Source organism: Pararge aegeria, chromosome 7, assembly GCF_905163445.1.
Source record: "Pararge aegeria chromosome 7, ilParAegt1.1, whole genome shotgun sequence".
Lineage (NCBI taxonomy): Eukaryota > Metazoa > Arthropoda > Insecta > Lepidoptera > Nymphalidae > Pararge > Pararge aegeria.
This window is the reverse complement of record NC_053186.1, coordinates 737,863-764,838: the sequence shown is the minus strand read 5'-3', so window position 1 is coordinate 764,838 and position 26,976 is coordinate 737,863. Positions and strand designations below refer to the sequence as shown.

General features: G+C 37.0%; 1 protein-coding gene across 2 annotated transcripts in view; it reads right to left on the bottom strand.

The window, feature by feature from the left end:
- The window catches only part of LOC120625116, a 35,544-nt gene that overhangs the window by 7,600 nt on the left and 968 nt on the right, over positions 1-26,976 (bottom strand). The window contains exons 2-9 of one of the 2 annotated variants that reach the window (XM_039892051.1): positions 13,361-13,455; positions 9,896-10,071; positions 6,986-7,096; positions 5,160-5,732; positions 4,524-4,817; positions 2,262-2,436; positions 1,378-1,526; positions 440-617 (exon numbers count right to left, since the gene is read on the bottom strand). In XM_039892051.1, the coding sequence (XP_039747985.1) occupies positions 440-617; positions 1,378-1,526; positions 2,262-2,436; positions 4,524-4,817; positions 5,160-5,732; positions 6,986-7,096; positions 9,896-10,071; positions 13,361-13,449 (1,745 nt within the window). In that variant the 5' untranslated portion in view covers positions 13,450-13,455. The remainder of the gene's footprint in view (positions 1-439; positions 618-1,377; positions 1,527-2,261; positions 2,437-4,523; positions 4,818-5,159; positions 5,733-6,985; positions 7,097-9,895; positions 10,072-13,360; positions 13,456-26,976) is intronic. The other variant, XM_039892052.1, reaches the window with a different exon arrangement.

The following is a 26,976-nucleotide window of genomic DNA, read 5'->3' as shown; positions in this document are numbered from 1 at the left end:
CGTCGCGATGTCTTACTTAATGTCGCGTCTCGATCGCGGGGACTAGTCACTTGTCAATAAACAGTGTGTCTGACAGTTGCGTCACTTTTGTCACCGACTGTCGCGTCTTGTTGTGTCACACACATGTGATGAGGACTATTCACACGTCCTCAACGCGGTTCGTTGCGGTCGGACTGATGTGTTGCGATCTGTCGCCGACTGTCTCATCGCGTTGTGCCACAAACTTGCAAGGAAGACTATTCATCTGTCAAGAAACCTCGTGTCGGATTGATGCGTCGCGTTCCGTCTCCGACTGTCGCGTCTCTTTGTGTCGCACACGTGTTACGAAGACTATTCACTTTTCATCAATGTGGATTGTTTGGGTCGGCCTGACGCGTCGCGATCTGTCACCGACTGTCGCGTCACGTTGTGTCGCGAACATGTGATGGCGACTACTCACTTGTCGACAATGCGCGTGTCCGCCAGCCTGGTGGCGATGTGTCGCATGTGCGCGGGCTCCACGCGGTGCGCGGTGAGGTGCGAGTGCGCGGCGCACGCGTTGTTCCCCACGGCGGTGTACGAGAAGCCGGGCTCGTCGCGAGGCACTATGCGTGGCTTGGCTCGCACCGCACACATGCCTTGGAAAAAAAGATCGCTCATCAGTTAACTCCATCCTTAACCCTTCTTATACGAAGAGGCAACCCATGACTTGTAAGTGAGGGCCGGTAATAAGTTGACTTTTTAGTTTTTTTTTTATTATTAATTAGAACGGCTAGAAGCCAACTACACATATTAAAAAAAAAAGAACAACAAAATTGAAAAAAAAAAACTTAGCATAAATATATAGATATATCAGTTTTTTTTTCATTCATTTCAATAAGTCAAAGTCAAATATTTCTTTATTCAGATAGGCACATAGATGGCACTTTTGATGCGTACATTACATGTTAAACATGACATAGAAGTGAGTTGATGGTGATAACTAAATTCGTCAACATAAAACTAAAGCTACGGGGGTTCCAAACGCGCCCTGGTCTAAGAAGAAGCCCACAGCAAACTTAGCCGGTTGTTATTTTTTTTGTTATCACCATCTCACATTGTCATTTAAAACTATTAAAGAAGCAAACTGGTTAGAGCAATAATTTACACTCAAGCATTTTTTTTTATATAAATAAATAATAATAGGACTTTTCTATAAGCTTAAGTTTAATACAAACTTTGAACTTTTTCAGAGACATCTCCAAGATATCAACTGGTAATTTATTGTAAAATGGTATACAATTTCCTTTGAATGAATTACTTATTTTATGTAGTCTAGTACATTGCACTATACATATTATATAGATATTCATATTTCGCATGTTGAATCATATCATGCGAAATATGATTGCGACTTACCTGTGATATAAATATCTTCTAAATGGAAGTAGCTGGTACGCAGAGCTGCCTCGTACAGCGCCATCGCGGTATGGGACGAGAGCACGTACCCCGTACCGGAGAGGTACCGCGGGTACACCCTTCCACCGTACATGTACCGCGGACTGTACCTGGTGCAATAAAACAGATTTGAATTTTCTCTGGTCTGGTCTGGTGAGAGGCTTTGGCCGTGGCCAGTTACCACCCTACCGACAAAGAAAGCGGTTTAGTGTTCCGGTGCGATGTCGCGTAGAAACCAATTAGGGGTATAAATAAATAAATAAATAAATAAATATACTACGACAATACACACATCGCCAACTAGCCCCAATTTAAGCGTAGCTTGTGTTATGGGTACTAAGATGACTGATGAATATTTTTTATTAATAATATACATAAATACTTATATACATATAAACACCCAGACACTGAAAAACATTCATGCTCATCACACAAACATTTTCCAGTTGTGGGAATCGAACCCACGGCCTCGGATTCAGAAAGCAGGGTCGCTGCAAACTGCGCAAATCGGCCGTCAAGATTTGCAGTCAAGGGTTATATGTCGTGGAATGAAAAAAAAAATTAAATGGTTTCTGACTCTAATGAATATTATAGTTTATCATCTTCTGAACACTACAAGGTATGTAGTGCTTTTATGCACGTATGAAACACTCGCTATTGGATACCACCCATAATTAATAGTATCACAAGTACTCAGTAAGATAAATTAATATAATTTATACATAACGTATATTTCAGTTTCCATTTAAAAGTAACCTAAAATAAAGTGTAGAACTCTTAATTAGTATATATTTAAATAACATTACCACGTGTATGTGTGTGCGTGTGAAATAAACAGCACTCACCACTTATTACTAACGTCTTGCACGGGCCTCGCGCCGCATATGAGGTCTCCAATCAGAAGATACTCCTTCTCTTGACCCTTGGTGCTGTCGTGGACTTGAGATCGATTTTGGAGATTGAGAACCAGATTTGGCACATTGACGTACACATCGTCATCCGTTTTGAGAAAATAGCGGACTGGAAAGACAGACATACATTTATGGATGTAAATAAAATTATTTTTAGTGCACAAAAATATTTTACTATATATATATATATATATATATACCTAATTAGCTGTACTGACATTACACTTAATATTATGCTTCTTAATTTACCTCAAAATTTGGACGTCGATGTAAACGACAAAATATGCGTGAAACACAAAATGATAACATATATATATAAGTAAGTGCCTACCATTTTCCAAATAAAGAATTTGAATTTAAGTCAAAAATCAAGCCGGTAGAATGTTTTTGGTTCAAATATATACTGAGTTATATGATGTGTTCGTAACATATACCCATTTGAGTTACGTCGTTTTATTTTACACATTCTTCTGAGCAAACCTTTTAGTTAAGAAATTAAATATTTCCGTCAGTAATTTTTTGCGGTACCAGCTCATCATCATCACGTCAACCAATGGACGCCAACAGTACAGAGGTATTTTGCAGACCACGGTACGGACCACGGTCTTGTACCGTTTGGGTCCAACTCCTGGGGACTCGTTTAATATAATCTGTCCACCTCTAGGAAGGTCTTTTTTTTTTTTTTTTTTTTTTTTTTTTTTTATATATGGAGGAGGAAAATCCTCATGGATACCACTAACTGGCATGCCCGACTTCACCTATAATTATGGGGTGACCTGCGGACTAAAAACTTCCTCCATCCTCCACTGTACTTTCCGGTATTACACTAAGTATTCCATCAGAAAGGCAGCTGTTTAATTCAGGCTTCGATGTTCTGCCTATCCCATTCGTCATCTTCCCGAGTTTTCATAATGAGCTTTACCAATTTAGCAACTTTTTCCCATTCATCCTTATTCGCAAGCATTCTGGGTATAAAGTTTTTAGGCGTTAACTTGCTTCCTTTTCCTAAAGTCATATTTCTTTCTCGTTCAAACATACGGCACTCAAAGATGGCATGCTGTGGAGTATCATTTTCGCCACAATAGGGGCACTCGTCACTTATGGCTTTACCTATGGTATGCAGGTACGTGTTGAAGACACCATGCCCACTCAAAACCTGTGTTAGCCATCTGTCTACTTCTCCATGTTTGCGTTCCATCCACTCTTTAAGGTTCGGTATAAGTTCCCTGGTCCATGCTCCTTTTCCACGGCTTCTCCATTCTGCCTCCCATTCTATCAACGTTCTTTTTCTTTCCTCTTCAGGTGTATTTTTGTCTTTTCTGTATCTTCTGGTACGTTCCAAAGCCAGTCGCTCTATGGGTATTAGTCCAGCTATTACCTGCACGGCTTCTAAAGAGATAGTTCTATAGGCACCACATATTCTTATGGCAAGCAGCCTCTGAATTCTTGTCAGCATTTTTTTATACTTATCCATCTTTAATGTGTTTACCCATATTGGTGCACCATATAACATAACAGAGTCTAGGAAACTCTAGGAAGGTCTGACAACACTGAGTTTACAGGTACGAGGTCGCCATTCAAATACCTAGAGCACCAACGTCGATTTGTTCTCCGACCTATGTGCCCCATCCTTTAACACTTTAGTTTCTTGAGATATGTCAGTTACTAAGGTACCAGGTCAAGGTTAGGAAATTGTCATTATTCACCCACGTGCTTCAATGAGTGCAATGAAGTCGTCAGTCTCGGTTGTAATCAAATTCAAATTTCAATTCAAAAATTCTAATTTATGGGGGCCTATCAAACCTATGAAACGTACATAGGTACATACATTCCATACGATGGAATTGTTACTCTTTCAAAGTTCCAAAAAGTCCGTGAAAACAACCGCATTCAGAACATAAAGAAACCGTGTACACGACTAATATTGAAGCATAAAAAACCACTCGACTTTAGTATAATAAAGTAACAGCTTAAAAACTAATATGATTCGTGCGCGACGTGATGAGACGTGCGCGGGGCCTTTTTTCTTGTTTTTGGACACAATGAACTGCATGCAATAATGGCTGAATGAGGGGTTTGTATGTCCTATTTTTCTGTGACAGCAGATGTCTATCTTTTAAGCAATTCATATACGCGGTCGAAGTTACAGGGCAACTCTAGTTTGTTATGAAGATTGATTAATTTATCTTTACTTACCGCTCTCATTACAATTGTTAGTGACCCATTTTAGCATCATAATAGATTTCAACGTCAAATTGTTGTATGAATCAACGAAACCCTCCTGGATGACATCCCCATATTTCTCCACCTCTTCCTCTATTTTATCCTGGATTGATGTGTCGTTCTCTTGGGATGGCAACCCCAGGAGGAAGACCAGTTTAAAATCGACAGTGCTGCCAGTTTCCTCTTCCAAAATCTCCTCCTTAGGGAAATCTTTTGACTTTTTTAACATAGACAAAACTTCGTCTAGGTCGGGGTTGTCTTCGTAACCTATAAATAAAATAAAATTAATAATAATAGTAATAATAATAAATATATTACGACAACACACACATCTAGCCCCAAAGTAAGCGTAGCTTGTGTTATGGGTACTAAGATGACTGATGAATATTTTTATGAATAATATACATAAATACTTAGAATATACATAGAAACACTCAGACACTGAAAACAATTCATGCTCATCACAAAAACATTTTCCAGTCTATGAGAATCGATCCCACGGCCATGGAATCAGAAAGCAGGGTCTCTGCCCACTGCGCTAGTCGGCCGTCGAAATATTTAGTCCTAGCTGTAGGAAATTAAAATATTAAGGATAGTTGCAGTACTTACCTTTCGGAGGTATTTTCATAACGTTAGAAGGATAATCATAGTCCATGTTTAAGTCCTCATTCTCATTCAACTCTTTCTCCATATCGAACTCCGGCATCGCTTCTTCCTCTTTCTCGTCCTCGAATCTCTTTTCTTGCACCTCATTATCACCGTTGGCCAAATTGCTTTGCAAAGCCTTCGCCAATTCTGGCAACACTCGTCCAATCACAGATATGTCACGTTTCCTCCTAACTAATTTATTTACACTTAAATTTACGTTAAGCCTTGGATTTATAGATTCTCTGTACAGGTCGTAAGTGTAATTATATTTCTCGTATTTTTCCCTGATCAAGTGGAAAATTTTCCCCGATTTCAGGTAGTTTTTATAACTTCCCCACGTTTCTCTTATAGCTACCCGTTTCTCAAAGTTGCTTGTGGAAGAGCATACTACTATTAAGAGGAATAGATTATTGGTTTTGCTTCTGGTAGCTTTCGGACAAATGTATTTTGGTTCGTGTACTGTGGTCACATTGTCTGGCTGGACGTATATTTTTGTGTCCCGGTTTGTGTGAACTGACCAGCCTGCTACAGCAACTGCAAACATAACACGTAATCAACATTAAAACAAATAATTACTACACGCGTATTATAAAACTTGCATTCATACATTTTATACAAAGTGTTTTCTTTGTATAAAATGTTTGTGTGCAATGTACATATAATACAGAAGGAACAGAATATAAAATGGGGCGTGCAAAGGCGGTCTTATCGCTTAAGCGATCTCTTCCAGGTTTTACAATGATAACTTCCTACTGTGCAGTATACAAAAATAAAAACTTTTAAATTGATCTTTATTGGCCTAAAACATGCTCGTATGCGCTCTACATGGTCACTACACTGATTGTTGTCCCCAAATACATGCATGCAAATTAATATGGATGACTCTCTAGAAAGAAATCAGTCAGCTATCGTGTTTTTGAGGTTATTAACTAAAGAAAGGTGATCGTTAAAGACAGTGAAGCTCTAATGCAAAAAGATAAATAAGAGAATTTCTATTATTTATTATCCAGTCGTACCCGCGAAGCCCTCATATTATATGTGGCAACATTTAAGGTATTCAGTATGGTTAAGCATCAGCACACCTCTCACTTTAGGATACAGTATATATACTACGTACTATGTACGTACATAAATCAGAATTTTTTTTTTAAACGTTTCTTGAATATCTTCAAGGATTAAGCCCGGCGTTAAACGTAAAAAAGTTACTGATTTTGTTGTCGGTGTAGGAACGAAGCAAGATCTGGCCATCCGTTCCGTAAAAGGTAAATCGTTCCTTCAAATAAAATGGTGTTCGAGGAAAGAAGAGTACACGATAGAAACAACAAAGCATGTATATATGTGCATAGTATTCGCGTCGGCAGGCTGATAACCACTCCAGCTCTACTCGAAACTGTTATATATGGTCGAACTTTCACATAATATAATATAATATAAATCTAATGCAAATGTTCTTTAAAGTACTCTGCCATTTCTTGATAGTTTTTTAAGGAGCGTTATTGAATTGTAGGTAGTCAATGGATATTTACTAACGCAATCATTGTCTTAATCAGCAGAAGATTCCTCCAACGCCTTAGATATCTATAAGTCTGCGATGACGTCCGGAAATGTATATACAACAAATTGGCTACCATTCTTGTTCTTCTGAACTTTAGTAACGCCTTTAATCAGAAATCCTTACCAGAAGAAGTTGAAATAAAATTTCGATGAGCGACGGATTTTACTACACCGGTTGTGGAGGTGTTCATATTTTGTGAGATTCTGCTCTGTCGGACGGAGCTTGTACTTACTTTCGGCCGTATTGCGTTTGCTCATGAGATCTTTAATCTCAGGAGTTACCCAGGGCGCAGGAACATGTTTTAATTCTACGGTTTTCAAAGGAGCGTGCACATCTATAAGTTCTGTGAGAAGAGATTTGAAAATATTTAACTTGTCATCTATAGTTTCCGCAGTCAAAATATTTATATCTATTAATATTATTACTACTTAGTCCAGACAATTTAAAAAAAACAAGTTTTAACTGCGTTACGTACGAACAGTCGTTATAGTAAAATGCTTCTGTAGGAAATTGACCATGATGAACATCATTAGGGAAGGACACTAACGTTAAATCTTAGAGTGAGGGCGTGCAGTTATGGAAAATAATGTGTTGCATTAGTTTATTAATATTTTTAAATGGAGTTTGTTGAATATATTTTTAAGTTTTCTAGCGAGATGGTAATCTTTAATGAGACAAGTTTTTAAGTCTCCCATGATAATTGTGTGGTCAGTGAAAGTAGAGAATCTCTCAAGTAACCTTGAAAGGGCCAAAAAAAAACAAACAGATGTTTGGCAGATTCTGAGTGCACTGAAGGATATTAATAAAAGACAGTAAACGGAATGTTAGTTCAGAGAGAGATCCATCTATTTCCTTAACAATTATTCATCCTGACGATGCTCCCGTTTCGGATCGAAACGTGCGTAAAGGGTACATTGCCGAAGATCTTTTTGGTGTGGAGTATAAGGATTGAATCAATTATAAATTACACCATACAGATTCTCCTGCTTTTCGCGGACTATAGCAAATTAAGGTTAATTTTCATAATATATCATGGATTTCCGCAAACGCCTGTTTCTATCCAATATCTCTGGACTCGCGACACCATTCTACCATCGCACTGCAAAACACCGTGTTCCATCCTTATGTTATTAATATCCCAGAAACTTGCACGAAGCGATTTGAATCTTCTTTTCTTATACGCATGGCTGGGGTTCGGAACACCCTTCCGAGTTCTGTGTTTCCTAATTCTTACAACCTGGATATCTTTTAAAAAAGAATGAATAGACATCTTCAAGGCAAGAGCGTCAATTCTTAGGCCACATATACACTTTCCATCAGGTGAGATTGTGGTCAAGCGCTAGTCTATTAGAGTAAAAAAAAAACCGTTACGAGACGCAGCTATTTGAATTTTTAAATACATAATTCGATTTTACTGTGTCGAATCATTACAATGTTAGCACAACGAGATATAAAAGTACAATTGATGCTGTATTCACGAGATATGTAACAGCTTCGAATCAAAATTGTTTATTTCCTACTTTAGTTGCCATGAACCTATAGTTTATATTTTAGATTGTAATCATTTTAATGATAACGATGATGATACCAGAGTTTTCGAAATAATAATGCATTTTAAAGTTTCTAATAATTAATAAAATACAATTGATAAATAAAGGTTCAACGGGAGACCCAATAACCCATCTTAATATCTCTAACGCGCCAATATAAGTTTACACTTGTTTCGACACACCGGAGTGAAACCCGTATTTTTTTTCTCTATCAAATGGGGAAAGAAAATCGGGAAAATGGGCAGGAATACTCTGCGCATTGATATGTAGAGCATTCAAGTTTTTTGGGAAGGAGGAAAATATGGCATTATTGAGAAATGTACTCACGAGAATGATGTCATTCTCGTGAGAATCAATTAATATTCTATTTTAAATAGAGTTGATCGAGTATGGTGGTCAAACCTACTATATATGTTGTAATTTTTATAGAACAATCAATTTTGTTTTTTTTTTTAAATATAATTAGCTTAATTACTGTTTCCTATCAACTAATTAAGATAAGAGATTACTTTTAAACCACGTAATAACCAATTTAGTCAAAAAATAACTGGCATGCAAAAAAAAGGCATGCCGAAACAAGTACATGCTGCTACACTAAATACAATTGTGCGGTGATAGCGCAGTGGGTAAAAGCTCGACTTAACTTTCGGGGGGCGGAGTACGAATCCCAGCACGCATCTCCAACTTTTCTCATTAACGCACATAGCGTTTTAAACTTAAAAATATCACTCGCTTCGATGGTGAAGAAAAACGTCGTGAGAAAACCTGCATGTCTGTGAGAGTTCTACATAATGTTCTCAAAGACCATACAATACACAACATACAATAAACCTTTCTTTATATAAAAGAAATGTTTATTGTATGGCAATAACAATTTATAACAAATTACCAAATACTTTAATTGACATACCTCTTCCTAAATTTAAGATTAAAATTATTGAATGGCTTATGCTTCATCAATTTTATTCAGTAGACGAATATCTAAAATCAAAGGCTTAAATTATTGTATTTCTAGGTTTATATTTTGGTTTACTTTACATTATTTAATTTTAAGTTGACATTGTAATTTAATTTCATAATTTTTGATACCTTAATATTCTGACATTTTGTATAAATTGGAAAAATAATTTTATAATTAAGGTGTTATTATAATTTGCATGCCATAGAATGGCAGATTGTAGCACGTAACTTGTTATGTTTTAGTATAACATCAAATTTGTTAACCTGCAATCACGCAAATAAAGATTTGAATTTGAATTTGAAAAAAAAGTCCACCAATCCGCACTGGGTGGAAATAAAATAAAAATACTTTTTTTTTTATTCCACTAAAAGTTAGCCCTTGACTGCTATCTCACCTGGTGGTAACTGGTGGTACAGCCTAAGATGCCTAAATAGTTATGGTAGTTTAAAAAAAACTTCCTTTTTTTTTATTTTTTTCTAATCGGTTTCTTGTCTTTTTCGATAGGGTAGTAACTAGCCACGGCCGACGCTACCAGACCAGACCAGAGGTAATTTAGATATTATAACTTCTTCCGGGTATAGAAACTGGGACCTTCTACTTAAAAGCAATAATGGAGAGCTTCACAACCCACCTTTGGGCAGCTGGTCGTTGGCCCGGTTGTACACGGGGATGTAGAGAAGCACGCAGAACAGTATCATCGCAGTGCTGAAAAGAGAGCACTTGGCGGCGAGGGTCACCGCCCATCTTCTCTCTCTTTCTGGCTTGATCTCGCGGATATTGTACTCGTAGCGGCGGTGTTTGTCGTATCTGGAAACAGACAATAAATTTTAACGAACTTCCTTCAAAAAGAAGATTGTAAATTCGGATTTTTGGGGTTCCGCGAAGGGTATAACGGCACCGCCCGTGCCTGTCTGTCCGTCCGTCTGTCTGTCACCAGGCTGTATCTCATGAACTGTGATAGTTAGACATTTTAAATTTTTACTGATGATGTACCTTCGTTGCCGCTTTGGGGCTCACAACATGGGGGCTCTCATATAACAGACATAATTTTTTTGCCGTTTTAATATATAACACCCGGCTACTAAGCCGGTAAATTTTTTATATATCTATGTTACGATCATAATTCCTTCATTTATAGAAGGAGGGCAAAATTATTTCTTGGTTCGAAAGAGATTTATTCGGAAATGGTTGTGTGGTTGTCACAGCGTATTTCATCATGACAGCTGTGTTGTTCCCTAAAAATATGGATACCAGAAAATTATTAATACACAAAGGTTTTCCAATATCTGCTTTATGAGTCCAAGACCATGGGTTCGATTCCTACAACTGGAAAATGTTTGTGTGACGAACATGAATGTTTTTTAGCGTGTTTATCTGTATATTATAAGTATTTATGTGTATTATAATCATAAAAAATGGTCACCAGCTATCTTAGTACACATAACACAAGCTATGCTTACTTTGGACCTAGATGGCGATGTGTGTATTGTCGTAGTATATTTATTTAATATATCTGTCATAGTTAAGTGTTACTTGTATATACATCGTATCGCCAAACCGCTCCTTACAATATTATGCGGGTAGTGTTGTGTATTACATATTAACCCACACTTATTTAAAGAGCTATATTGTTATATGTACATGTGTTTTCTCCCAAATAAATAAAACTAGCGGACCCGCGCGCCTTCGTCCGCGAATGAGCCTGTTTTATAGAACTTTAAAGAAACAATTCCGATAAACTTTACGTTTACGTTTACGCGTAACGTTTAGCGTAACGTTTACCGTTCACGCATCGCACGCATCAGAATCTCTCAAAAGGATATTTTTTACAGTTTTTGCCCGAGATTCCAATATAAATGAATCCTAGCTAGATCGATTCATCGCCCCCGAAACCCCCTGTATACTAAATTTTATGAAAATCGTTGAAGCCGTTTCCGAGATTCCAATTATATATATATATATATATACAAGAATTGCTCGGTTAAAGATATAATAATAAAATAAAATAAAATCCCCTAAGTCGCCTCGTACGACAGCCGCGGGAAGGGGATTGCTGTGGGTGGTGGCAACTTTATTCCGATCTGCGATAAAAAGAAATAGAAAGCGACCATATTGCGTGAGCTATCACATTTTGGCTGCAACATAAAATATACGCTTCGAGTAAGACTTTCACCATTCATTATGTCATCGCATTATGGCCACAATAGCGCGAAAAGTGCTATATCATGCGTTAAGCGGTATCTAATTACCTTTTTAACCCTCAACCCAAACCGGGCGTTATAAGTTTTATCTCTTTCGCAAACTGAAAATCAGCGCTGTATGCTCCACTGGCGAATGCAGCACAATGCTGAGCTGGCACCTTTTTTCTAGGTCGGGCCACACATAACATACGTGGTGTTGCTGATATTGTAATGTCAGGCGCAACATAAAAAAAAAAAATTTTTTGACCAAAGGAGCGATTTTATTACTGTAACTTTAGGGTAGATTCTTAGTAAAAGTTTTGTAGTGAAAAATAGTTGCGTGCATGCATATCTAAAGTCAAATGCAGCATTGAGCTATTTTTGTTAGCGGCTAAACGTCACCGGCATGCGACATGCTAGTGAGGTGTTGCGCCAGACTTGCGACGCGCAGTAAGTAGAAGTTAAAGTTAGTTAGTTCAAACTTTAAACTTCAAAGTGGACAGAAATTTCAGTGAAAGTATACTATCAAAATTTGAATACTTAAGGTAGTTAATGGAATACAAATCTCGCCGTTCTCGAGTTTTGGTGAGACTAACGAACATCTATTCATTTTTATATATAAATATATATTTATATAGAATAGCGGTCCCGCGTGATTTAGTCGTCTCATAATTCAACCCTAAAAGAAAGACATATGCAGGGAGCAACTATGTCATACAAGATTTCATGAAAACTTTACGCAGCGCACGCAGCAAAAGCTCTCAAATAGAAACAAAAACCCACGATTTTGAAACATTATTTATTGGTGCTATGCTCCTATTGGCCTTAGCTTGATGATATATAGTCTATAGCTTTCTTCGATAAATGGGCTATCTAACACAATTCGGACCAGTAGTTGCTGAGATCGTTCACGTTCAAGGGAACAAACAAACGAAAAAACTCTTCGGGTTGTTATATTAGTATAAGATTGAGTTAATGCGTGTAAAACAGCGGGTGGAAGTTAGTTAACGAAGTATAATTGCGACGTCATTGCCGGTGATACATAAAAGGAAATAAACCCTAAAGATTAGAGTGAAATAAAATAGTGTATCCGTAACCTAAATTGATTATATTATCCAAATTAATGGATCAATCTGGATTTATTATTAGGCCAATAAAAATATTATAATTATTGCACTTGATAAATAGTAATAAAAATCGGCCAAGGGCGAATCAGACTCGTGCACTGTGGGTTCCGTATAATGGAAGGAAACTAGTTATTATTCGATCGTATAAAACAAACTGCCTCGTTGGTCTAGTGGTTAACTTGCGACAATAATCGTTACAGCCCACCAACCTGTATTGCAGCATTCTAAAGCCGTATCTCCTATGAGAGAAAAGACATGTGTCCAGCAGTGGGACTTTAATAAATAATGATAAAATAATAAATTTAAAAAAAAAGGTAAGCGATGGCGTAAATGAGCTATAACAGCATAAGAGAGCGTCATGCCGTTTTTTGTGACGGCATGCAGGTCAATTTGCTGCCGAGGCGCGCAAATATATGTTTCACGACAAAATCAAAATGTCATGCGAGACGTGTGCCAGCTTCGAAACTATTTTGCACTGACATTGTTAGGTACATTTTAATAGTTGCATAGAAATAAATATGGCTTACGTAAACAAAAACATAATCATTATATTCTTTTAAAGATAAAATCCTGCTTGGCGGAAGGTGGAATTTACGCCCACTGTGCGTCGCCAAGCCACTAGCTGGTCTGCCCCACACCACACACAGGTTTATCGGCTTGACGTGGTCAATGTCACAAGCTTGTGATAATAACTTCTACTGCTTGGTGGGTCCTTGCTCTAGAAGTCTCTCTCTTAGGCCTGGGAGGCATGTGCCAGCTATGGGACGTTAATAGAGATCGTGGGTTTACCTGTAGTTGAGTATGGGGCTGTCGTCGCTGTCTCGGTCTGTGGTGTACCTGTCTTCATCATCCCATTGCAGGTGCACATCCCGTGCCATGTGATGCTGGAACAAACAAGCAATGTTAATTTCCACACCGCTCGTTCGGCAATGCCTAATAACTAGACCTGTTTTCTATAGGTAAAGTACGTCATTACATTACGCTTAGCGGGGTTGCCCGTTGCAATGATGTACAGTGTACTGAAATCACATTTCATCGCATTAGCTCAATGTATTGTAATTCGAATCTGTACGAAAGCTACGGAGATACCCTCGACAGTAGCAATAGGAAGATCTTCCTCAGAGCTGGTGGACTACCTACTCGGGGACTCGTTTATATGTCCCTTCTAAAACTTCCAAACGCGCCCTGGTCCCCAAAGAAGCCCACAACAAACTTAGCCAGTTGTTTTTTTTGTGTTATTACCATCTCACATTGTCATTTAACACTATTAAAGAAGCAAGCTGATAATTTACACCCAAGCAGTTTTATCTTTGACGTAGTCCTTAATACCTTAATAGGAACCCTATACAATGTATATATGACTTGACATAGCACGAGCGTGTTAAAAGTGAACTCCTTAGCTTTAACAGTTTTCCTGATCGATTTCGGCCACGTTTGTCAATCTCGGTCGAAGATTTTCCACCTACGCGGGAGAAGTTATAGTGCACGAGAGCAAATAGAGGTGTACTCTCTATTCCACTACAAAAGTCTACTATTATTTTTTTTTAATTGTTTTTAATTTTACTTATTTTTTTGTCTTCTTGTGTTTTTCTTGTATTTTTTCTAAGTTTGTGCAATAAAGTATTCTAAAAAAAAAAAAAAAAAAAGATATGAGACGCAGGACCGATAGCTGAACGTGCTCTCCGAGGCACGGGGGAAATCACCGTCGATTTTCAAGCTCCGGGCTGGTACTTTTTATTAATTTCTTAATAGAGGAATCCAATAGATACCATACATTGGCCCGACCTCAGGACCTCGTGGAACGCAGTGGAACATACTCACCAATAGACCAACGAGCCAGTTCTACAGCTCTATTATAAGTACAAATAGATAGATACGGACAGATGAACCTATTTCCATATACATTTAACACTGTGGTGAGCTATTGGGGGCGACAAGTGTTAAATTATGGACATCCTCTGAGCTATATGTTAATTGGCACGTATGTTATATCTTATGTAGGCGATTTATATGTTTTCTATTTATTGTTTAACCTACGACGGGAAAAGAGGAGTGTTCCCAAAGCATGAATCGCTATTTATGTTTTATTTAGTTATTAGTTATCCAACCGCAACCGTAACTTAAAACAGATATAGTTTAGACTTATTATAATTGCATTAATGAGTTGTATTACTTCAATGTGATTAAAAAAGTCTACCTTATGTCGGGGCCATTGAAATCTATACCCAAATAAATCTGTAACTGGAAGATTTCTGTACATTTAATATATTTTTAAAATTTTGACCGTGGGATGCTTTACAATCGATACCGAGTCCAAAGTTCTATAAAACAGTCCGCGACAACATGCGACTAATTTTTTAAGTGCCTCATTCGTGGACGAAGACGCGCGGGTCCGCTAGTCACAGAATAAGATGATTGAAATCTTAAATTAATATGGGTGTCGGCCGATTTCTATTAATTAAACGTTTGAAACCCGATTCGAGAGTGAACATCGTTACATTTTTTATACTCGAAGAGGTTAAACAGGGGATAAATATTCATTGGTCAGAACTCAGAACGCTTGAAAACTAGAGATATCAGTCCGATTCAACATATCTTTTTTGCATTTGAGAACCCAATTCCTGAGGAAAGCAGATGAGCGAGACTACGCGGTAGGTTGGGGTATATTTGGTATATTGTGCTGTATACAACGTATAAATGAAAACCGAAATAATACTTCTCAGGCTTTAGAGGTACATTATGTTATGTCTCTGAAACCACTGGTTTTTACTGAAAGAACTCAGATAGAGCACTAACATCACATGTAAAATGAAATCATGTTACTCCTGTCACTTTATTAGTTACGCTTCGCCAAGCCTAGGTACTATGCGCGTGTCGGTCTTTCATGTTCAATAGCGTTGTCATAAGTAAACAATTAGAACGTTTTAAATTCGTTTCTATAAAAAAAAAGAATATGCTTGCTTTGATTTAATATTTTTACAGGGTGATTCCTTATGAAATATACCTATGTCTATGCCTATACCTATACCTTCAACATTATTACACAATTCTGTTACACGTTGTATAGGAAAGTTGTACGGTTAAACTTTGCAGAAGTTGTGTACAACTATTCAGGGACGAAGTCGCGGGAAACCGTTAGTTTACAATGCTTGCTAATATTAAAAATACAAGACGGTGTTTGTTTTTTTGTCCTTCTATTACACCCTAACTAAACAAACGATCAACTTGATATTTTGGCATAGAGTTAGTTGAAAGGACGGAGAGTAGCATACGCTACTTCTTATCCCAGGAAAACAAACGGTTCCAGGGAGAATTGTATAGAACCCTGATAAACGCCGACGAATAACGCGTCATCAGCTAGTTGGTGTGCATAATTTATGTGTGAGCTCAAGCCGCTATCTTTATCGACAGGATGCTATATGGCTGTCTATCACAACTTTATAAATAAAGTAACAACTAATGATATCCACCAAACAAAGCAATTTAAATTAACATAATTAACCAAACTTCTTTTTTTTTTAGTGTAAAGATAGTTTTCATGATATTAAAAAAATAATAAAGGCTTAGAGTATACTTATCCCTTTTGAATTTTTCATTTATTTCACCAAACTACATTAGGAGTAGCAGTTATTACAGTAATTTTATAAAGTGGGTAAATAATTTAACTTTTGTTAAATATAAAATCATATTAGCCAGATGTTTTATTAATTTGATTAGGTTTTTTACAAATACGCCAATTATTATTATTTAATTAGAAATTAGTATTCAAGAAACAGTTAAAATTATATTTGATTAACAACCAATGTTCATGACATTGAGTTGGTGGGTATTTCGATATAAATACGACTGCATTATCGATACACTCATCCTACATGGACTCGAACGATACAAAGATACCTGCCGGTGTCTTAGTCGCTTAGCATAGAAGTAATAGTATTTCAATAGTATTCTATTAAAATTTCCACAGATGATGATGGATCCAGAGCTCTCCACAAAGTTCTCAAGGCGTGTAGAGTGCACCAATGGGCCTGGGCCAGTGGCCCGATAATGGGTTAATATGATAAAGCAATATGAGTGATGTATTTTTGTTGTTGTACTTAACGACAAATACAAAAAAAAACAGAATGAAATCAATTTAAGGGGCTATGCGAGTCCGACTCGCAGTTGGCCGGTTTTCTTGTTTGGTATAAAATAAAATTATATTCACTAGTAAATTCAATGTTTAACAGCTATAAAGCTTGCATTCTGGAGATCGGCACAGTATACGTTTTAGCCAAGGAATAATAATTAAATAGTTCAAACAAACTAAAAAAACACGCTTGGTATAAAAAACTAAACTAATTTCTTTCTTTTAGTTTATTCATAATAGCGATTTTTTTTTAGTTTTTCTTGATCTATTATTTTTATTAGAGCAAAATTAATCGGTAACCCATCCACCATTAAAGAGATAAAATATTTTTTTTTTATTCAGTGTGCCCGTCTCTTGAAATGCAAGTTCTAATTATTATTTAAAACAGCCCATTAAAAAGTAATAGCTAACGCCCTCTACCATCTAGTAGCTAAATGTTTTCTGTGGAATTTGTTAGGTACGCGAACGCCATAGGTTTTTTACATTTGGGTCTAGATGGCGCTGTAGTAATTAGTAAAAAATCTTATTTTTTATGGTGAAAATTGGAATAATCTTTTCAGATTAGTGTATTGTCATCGGTCCTCGATATGTCTACAAAGTTTGAAAGAAATCTGACCGTTTAAAGTGGGTCAAAATCGCGCCCAAAGAAGTCGGTTACAAATAGTGTTGCCCAAATGCAAGAACAAGACGAGACTTAGCCAGTCTTGGTCTTGGTCTTGCGCCAATACACCTGGTCTTGGTCTTGGTCTTGGTCTTGCGCTCCCAGTCTTGGTCTTGGTCTTGGTCTTGCAGCAAGAGTCTTGCAAGTCTTGCAATTACCTATTAGTCTATTACTATTTATTAAAGTTTACTTTAAATCTTAGAAAAACGTATTAGAATTGGAACATTGTGAGCTTGAATTAACATAGCCATAGTAAAGATCAAGCAGATTAATAAATAACTGAAGATTTGATAAGAAATTCGAAAAATCAACTGACCTATATGTCGTTTTCCATGGAAGTAACTGTTTCTTAATAAACATTTATGATTTATAAGCTTACATTTGCTAAAACATGTAAAAAAACAAATTAATTACAATAACTTGACTGTATTTTAAAGAACAATACTTATCTGTCTAGAAAGAGATTGAACCCTCAACTTATAAGAAATTTAATAAAAGAGTTTTACGATTTATCATTTATTTGAATAAAGCTGAAGAGTTCGTTTGTATGTTTGATGACAGAAGTTTTAAAATAAATAAATAAATCCTGAACGTCACTATACCTCCAAAGTTACTATTCCTCGTGGACGAAGTCGCGGGCACAGCTAGTAAATACTTACTCTCATCATCTCTCTCAGAGATATTCGAACACTTTTTTGCTATTTTTTCTTGTAAAAACTTAAGAAATATAATGACTAAATGTACAATAATAGTACCTAAGTAATTAGTTTAAAACCATATAAGTAATCAATATTATAATTACTTACTAGAATGAATTATTATGACATCTACTACCTATCCTCACCATTTTATCCTAATCATAATACTACTTGCGTGATCAGTATAATGTATTCATTTTCATTCTAAGCACTCTGAAACTTATTTATTCTTTGGAACACCTGTAGGTACTCTTAAAATTCGAAATTATTTTGCATGAATAGTGTCAAATGTTATGATTTCGGCGCGGCGGCAACGATTGTTTTAGATTTCAAAAGAAGCCGCCGGCGCGTGTATCATAACCATGTACTTCCGAAAAGCGGCAAATTTCTTTGAGAAGTAAGTACAAAACCTTTGATGCCGCATTATCAAAGTGCCGATGGTTAAAACATAACTATGCATGCACTCAGTTTGATTTTAATAGATATTTTTTTATTCGCTATGTTTATGGTATTAGTCGTAATGCGCATAGGTCCAGTTTTTCATATTCTTTGATATAGTTTTTTGCGTCTCATAGAATTCCTAAGCGTACCTACCTACCTATACACCGAACTGTTACACCTAACTACTCCGTGAAATAGCGCTAAGTCCTAGCTGCAAGACGCAAGAGTCTTGCAGGCTATGTCTTGTTCTTGCTCAAGTCTTGCACGGTCAGTCTTGGTCTTGGTCTTGCTAAAAATACGCGGTCTTGTTCTTGGTCTTGGTCTTGCAAAAACGCAAGAACAAGACCAAGACTGCAAGACCAAGACTGAATTTGGGCAACACTAGTTACAAACAAACATACAAGTGAAGCTAATATAAAGCGTGTAAAAAAGGGTTCCCGCGAGATTAAAAAACTACATATTTTATTCATGCACACCGAAAATACGAACTTTTCCATAGAGCTTGAATCCGGACATGGACATAGAATGATTCAAGCCCGAAAAATCATACTAGGGATTTAAAAAAAAAAAAAACGCGGCCTAACCGGCCGGAGTCGCGGTTATAAAGTTATTTGCGCCAAGACACGTCGATCGTTCATAATATAATTAAGTTAAATATTACGTTACACATTACGTGGGTATATTATCTGCAGTTAATCCAATATAACGAATTGTGGTTTCCGCCCACCATGTTAGGTACGGGGCAGTGGTAGAGGTAGAGACAACTCTGACGATGTAAGCCGTGCTATGTCGCATGTGTCGCACTGGTTTACTGTCAATAATTTACTTTTAAATGCAAAAAAAACTAAGTGTGTGGAATTTATTTTACCAAATGTAAAGAAAGTTAATAAAAATATAATAATAAATGGAGAATCACTAAAAATGGAAGATTCCACAGTTTTTCTGGGCATGACCTTGGATTGTAAGCTTCAGTGGGGTACCCATATAGATACACTAGCAGGTAAACTAAGCTCGGCTGCCTACGCCGTCAGGAAAATTAGACAGATTACTGACGTAGAAACAGCAAGACTTGTTTACTTCGCGTACTTTCATAGTGTGATGTCTTACGGGATCTTATTATGGGGCAAAGCTGCTGATATTGAAACTATATTCATATTGCAGAAAAGAGCTGTACGGTCAATATATAAACTTAAATCACGTGAATCCCTCCGTGAAAAATTTAAAGAAATTGGTATACTTACGGTAGCCTCACAATACATTTATAACAATATAGTATTTGTAAGACAACATATTAGTCTTTATAAACAAAAAGTGGATATAAACAGTCGACTTACAAGAAATGGTCATAAATTAGTGACATCTGCATATCGTCTGCGAAAGGTGCAGAAGTCATTTGTGGGATTGAGTATACGCTTTTATAATATGATTCCTAAGGTAATTTTGGACCTACCAATCCATAAGTTTAAAGAATGTGTTAAAACACATTTATTACAGCGAGGTTATTATACAATTGATGAGTTTCTTAATGACAAGGTTGCTTGGAAGCATCCGGCTCCGCTTTCACCTCTCACAAGATAGAAAAATGAATGTTAAAATATAAAATGTAAATTTTTGATGTTGGAAAAGAGCAACTGCTGAGTTTCTTGCCGGCTTCTTCTCGGTAGAATCTGCCTTCCGAACCGGTGGTAGAGTCACTACACACGGACAGACTTGACGTTTCAAAAGTGCTTGTATTAGGCCTACTTGAAATAAATGAATTTTGAATTTTTTGAAGTGGAATGATGCGTGGGAACCACTTATACTTATACCAACGGATGTTAAAATAAATAAATTGCCAACAACTATAATATCTCGCAGGTCTGACTTCCTGAACATATTATGTTGATATGCGATATAGAAACTCACAAAATTCCGCCCTTATTGACATTTTAAAATTCTGCAAATTATTTGCTCTGTCTTTATTTCACGCATCAAAGTGATACAGGCTACTGTCATCCACGCGGCCAAGACGAGGGACTAAACTAGTTTGACGTAGTGACCAAATTAACGTTTCGCAGAATTGCACGCATTTTGAATCATCAATGCAAACATTACATAATAACATAACACTACAATTGGAGTCTTAATACTTGGGCAATAGACTTGATAATGTATAATGCATTTAATATACTGAGCCGCGTATGAAACTAATATATCCATTCGACGTCCCAATTGGCAAGCAATCGTACTAAGTACCTCCAAGTAGTCAGTATTAATAATTAATTATTATATTAATAATACTCGCTACTGTATACATTATTTCAGAAACAGAATTCAAATATAATTTTGTTTTTAACTTTATCACTTGATCAACGTCGCGTCGCGGTTTGACTCTATTATTAAGAGTAAAGATTTTTTGCTTTAACCGAATAGGCTCCAAAACTACTGGATCGATTTTAACAGTTTTTGTACCAGTAGAATGCTTAATATTAGGAATTAACATAGGCTACAATTTATTATCTAAAAATTGGAGAAAATGGCAATAATTTAAACCGAAGTAGTAAAATGTCCTTTATAAAATTCATAATTTGACGCGCGCTGAGAAAACTATTGATGATACATATAACTTATGTACTTCATGATTAAAGTGTTATTACCTACAAATAGTCCACGAGGAAATATATCTAATTATCATAGTTAAAGTCGCAATAAAAGCTTTTGTGTTTTAAAATTTGATTAGATCGCCGGTAGAAACAAAAGTGGGTTTAACAAAAATAGTTTTATCCAACAAGGTTATTTATATAACGTGTAAATTAAGACCGAAATAATAATTCAGAGGCTTTAGAGCTACATTATTTACTGAGACTTATATGTGAAACCGAGAACCTAATATTTTTTCAGTAAACCACTGCCATAGTTTTTACTGAAAGCAACCAGATACAGCCCTAACATCACATGCAAAAGTAAAATCAAGTGATTCCTGACATTTTATTTGGTACGCGCCGCGTAGCGTAGGTACTATGTACGTGTCGGTTTTCTATCTTCAATAGGGTTGTCATAAGTAAACACTTAGAATGACTAGAATTAGTACGTAAAAATAAATATACTTCTTTTGATTTAATATGTTACATAGTGATTCCTCATGAAATATACTTATGCACCCTTCAACAGTATTTCATAATTCCGTTACACGTTGTATAGCAGTAAAATACTTTTCAATGAATTCCAATCGGTCATTTAATGTAGAAGTTATCGCGGATTTAAAGAATGTAAACAAATCGTAATTTGTTTACATTATAAAGAAAAGTTATTTTTGAATGCTTAAAAAACAAAAACAAACGCGGACGAAGTCGCGGGCAAGTTTGTCTTTGACGACGACCTCCCTCTAAGCGTTGTGGTTTAATTTGGAAGCCCCGGGTTCGATCCCCGGCAGGGGAAATTCGGGAATTTATAATTTCTGAATTTCTCGAGTCTGGGAGGCTTCGGACGTGGATTATCATCACCGATGTAGCGTTCCTCGATTAGGGGTATGGGTTTAACAAAACTGCCCTTTAATATAACCCATACAGGTTAGCCTGCATCATCACTTAGCAGGTGACATTGCAGACAAGGGCGAACTTGTAGTGGTATAAACAAAAAGAACAATACGTAGGTTTTTAACATTTAAATTTAAATGACAAGGTCGCATTCACGAAAGGACAATCAAGTCGATATGAGGTACTTTCAAAAGTGCCTTTCATTTTTATAATTATAGTTGGTACTAATCAGCTGTTGCCCGCGATTTCGCACGCGTTTTTTCGGTCTTATCATATCAACCCGTTACCGGCCCACAACAGGGCACGGATCTCCTCCCACAATGAGAAGGGGTTAAGGCCGTACCGTACTAAACCAACGTGGTGGACACCACGTTAGTTCAGTGCTGATAGATGGACTCCACATACTTTTGAGAACATTATGTAGAACTCTCAGGTATGCTGGTTTCCTCACGATGTTTTACTTCACAGTCGAAGCAAATGATATTTTTACTACTTAAAACGCACATAACTTAGAAAAGTTAGAGGTGCGTGCTGGGATTCGAACTCGGCCCTCCGAAAGTGAGCTTCTACCCGCTGCGCTATAACCGCTTCAATCCGCCATCTCAACGAATAATGTACACTACATTGAGAGTCCGGGTTTTTTATTTCATTTTATATATTACTAGCTGTTGCCCGCGACTTTGTCTGCGTTTGATTTTGTTTTTTTATGTAGAATTCAATTCAGTTGTAGTTCTAAAAAAAAATAAAGTATTCAGTATCGCTAAGCCTTAAATGAGCAGTTTCCTGCTGTCCGCTGAGGAGTTCAGTCCTCTATCTCCAACCGCATTCATGAGATCTACACAAAGTTTGGGCAAAATTGAACACATATTAAAACCTATATATAGATATAGGTACAAAAATAATTATTTAAATCGGTTATAATTTGTCGGAGTTATGGTGTAAAATCGTCAAACACTTTCATCCCCTCTCCCAAAGGAACCGAGCTTAATATCGGGATAAAAAGTATCCTATATTACTTCTAACACTTCTAAGAATATGTGTACAAAGTTTCATGAGGATCGGTTAAGTAGTTTTTGCGTGAAAGGTTAACAAACAAACTTACATTGACATTTATTATATTAAGTAGGGAAGTAGGGATAGGGATTTTAATTTGCATTGTAAATTCAACATGCAAATAATTTATTGGGTTTTCAAAGCATTTACTTTACCATCTGTATTTCTTCTGTTTCATACATCGTACACTAAGTCTTGAGAGTTAATAACACAAATGAAATCAAGAAACTACTTCATTTCTAAAATGTACTTTCCACAGTTAACGCAGTTGTCACCGCAATGAAATACTTATGAATAGAACAAAACACTGGTAACTTTATAATCTGTAGTAATAAGAATTCATACTTGCTAATGTTATAATTGCGAGAGTGTATTTGTTCGTTTGTATATATCTCACGCAGCAACGAAGCAACGGATTGACGTTTATTTTTCCGCAGAGATTTTTATTTGCCGGGGACATTTTTTTATCCCAGAAAAATGTACGGTTCTTTTGGAATACAATATTTAAAGCAATTTTTCTTTTTTTATCAATTCACGCTGGTGATAAGTTATAACTGATGATAATAGATAATTTACGGTTGAAGCCGGCTAACCCCTAATCGGTTTCAAGGCTGCATCAGAATGCTAAAGTGCTTGGCGGCACGTCTTTATCGGTTGGCTAAATTGGCTAACTAATCAAGGACTAAGCCTCCCACCGCCCGGTGGGAGGCGTTTAGCCAGACCAGAGAAAATTCTAAATTGCCCTGCCGGGAATCGAACCCGGTACTTCCATATATGAGACCACACAGCGCTTACCAACGCGCCAGGAAGACACAGTAGACAGAAAGAAAGCTACAGGGAAATGTTCCGTGTCTCTCTGGGTACTTTTTAGCGAAACAAAATTTCGTTTGAGCAAAAAGCACTACGCGGACAAAGTCGCTAGCTTTAAATAGGTTACTAATAGATCAAGACATATTATAAGTATGATCTACATCTACAATCAGAAATAAAAAATAATGTAACTGTAAAGCTAGTTCAGACAGAAACCATAAACGGCACGGTTACAAGCCCTGTATATATATACAGGGCTTACATATATATGTCTCAAAAGCGTGGCAAACTGACGTATTCTCACGGAACGCATAATCTAGTTGGGAGAGCTGCAATACGTCCCGCAAAGGTTTCGAAAGCCCTTCCGGCTTTTGTTTTACATATCTACCTCCACATCAAGAGTTAAAAGGCTTGTTTTATGCAAACCCTTCATTTAACCTTAGGCTGTTTTATCCCCGAGTGTGATTGCAACCAAACGGTAGACGACAAATTATAAAAAACACATAATAAACTAAATCACTGAGCATAATACATTCACCACCTACCATATGTCTATATGCTATCGATAGCCATATGTTTTCTTTTAGAGCTTTTGGTTGTATGTAGCGATAAGTCGATCAAATTGTATCGCTCTATTGATTTTCACGTTTGTAAATTTTTCTGTGGTGTGCAGTAAAACTGTAGTTATTAATTCCTTCATAACCAATGGTATTATGGGGTCGAGCAGGTCTAGCAGTTACGCTACGTAAATATCTTGTTATATACTCTACTCTACCTCACTGTTGATCGGAAGGTGTTAAGATTCAATGTGAAGGGCAAAAGGCTAGAAGGGCATTCTAGATCCATGTACGTATTAAAAACGAGGAAGCAAAATGAAAGAAGATATCAAATATGCGACGGTGCAAATCCTGACGATGCTCGATTACTGATGACTCGATAGTAAAAAGGTAGGGAAAAAACAACAAAGAGTAATTGATAGCCAAATTTTCTTTAAATTGTCAGAAATAAAGCGAGCAGGCGCGGTGGTTCACTTGATTTTAAAGAGATTACGGTCGGCCAGGAACATCTACAGCATCTGAGACTCCTCCGAGAATCTACTGAAAAACTCAATAGTCGCTGTGGACGTATTGAAATTAGCCGCAGCAATTAAGAATATTGTGCCATGTGGGTCAGGCAGATTAGAACATACGAGTAGTTGCCGGCATCCCTTTTCTTCCCTCGGGTGCCGTACGAGGGGAATACAACGGAGAACGGGTAGCAGCCTTCTCCGTGCTACCATTAACATCTACTGAGATCACCAATCCGTCTGTCCAGCGCGGCGATTATGGAAAATGTATAGGTGATTATGAAAAAACGCACGGTTACATACACTCGTCTAAACTACCCCGTGAATACTTGAGTTAATTAAATGCCCATTGTCTCGTTGTCCTTAACAGATTACTGTTGAAGATTTCCGCTAAGTTCGCGTTGAACTAACTGTAACAATGATGAATAACTTACAACACTAGGTAGATTAACCAATTACTGTAGCTGAGTTTTTCTTTGCCAGGGATCCGTAGTGTAAAGACGGGATGACAACACTCACTCGGGTAAACACTGACTATAGCGGTAGGTGATTTAATCAGGCAACGTACTTTATCGCATAAAATGGGGTTCTGAATAATTTGTTCAACGAATTTTTGTTCCTTTTTTCACTATCAATCAATAGATTATAAAAGTCCTTTTGGACTACAGGCCGCTCTCAACGGGAAGGACTGTCTGCCCAGCTTCAAATATTCTAAGAATTGTAAAATGTAACTCTCGCAGTTATTCGGAGTCCTTTACTGCGATTTCCCGTCACTCATTGCCTTATTCCATTAGGTAGCCTGGAAGAGACCACTTTTAGTGATAAGGCCGCCTTTTGCACATATTTTGTTTAAGTAAGTGTTCCTGTGTGTGTGTGTTTCCTATATTATGCGATAAAGTTATTTAAATAAATAAATAGATATTAATAAATAAAGGTTAACATTATTCCACAATCCGTAACACACATTTGTAATCCATCAAAAGTGATATCGCAAGCGGATTCGAACGTAATGTCCATATATCTAAATCGAAGTCAATTTCGGAGACTGCATGCCATAAGGTAAGGGCGTTTTTACTAGCAAGTGCACTCGCATAAGTCGTACAAACTCGTCAAAGTTTCTTACTGTATAGCTGAAAACTTCATTAGGCTGCGGAAATTTGCGCATAGTTGTCACGCAAGAAGGAATAAGCCCGGAGCCATTATTATTGGCCGGCGAGGTATCGGCTTGAGTCGTTGCAGAACGCGGCAAGCCCGTAGATGTGGAGTCGAGCCCCAGAATGCAAAGAATGGCAGAATGGACAAGAGCGAATATTAAAGAATTCGTAGGAAGTCAGAAAGGCGGCCCGGCAACACGCAAATAGCAAGTATCGCACCCTCCCGCGATTCGGCCCATATAACCGTGAAGTTGGTGGGCGATTGGAGGTATTGAGTACTGGGTTGTACACCACCAAGATGCTGTGTCTAAACTCTTAAACTAAAAAAAAGATGGTAGGCGATTACGGTCTTACCAACAAAATGTATACCAGAAGTACCTGCAAAAGTTACGGAGGCATTTTTTTTGCACCAACTTCTTTGTTACCACACCCTGTTGCAAACAAGCCTGGTGCTAATCCCATAAATTAAACTATATTGAAACATCTATATAGTGTTTTCCTTTTCCACAAGTAAAACAATTAAAGGGAAGGTACACTTATAGACTTTTCACCTTACAGCCAAAGTTAATTTTGATTCTGATCCAAAATAGAAAGCAGATTTAATTTAGAAAATAGTGCTATCCTTTTATTCTATACAGGTGAGCAGTGGCGTGCATACAAGCTATGCACTTAGCAGGCAGATGATATAAACTTAAATGTAGGCAGGGGGTAGGCATATTATGAGTTATAAAAGGCCATCAATAAGTTTTTATAACTTGTACCAGAGATTTATCATCTCCCCCTATTTTGTATGCACACCACTGCTCTCCTGTATAATAATAGTATAGCACTTCTCAATTAAATCAACCATCTAAAGATTTTGGATACAATTGATTATT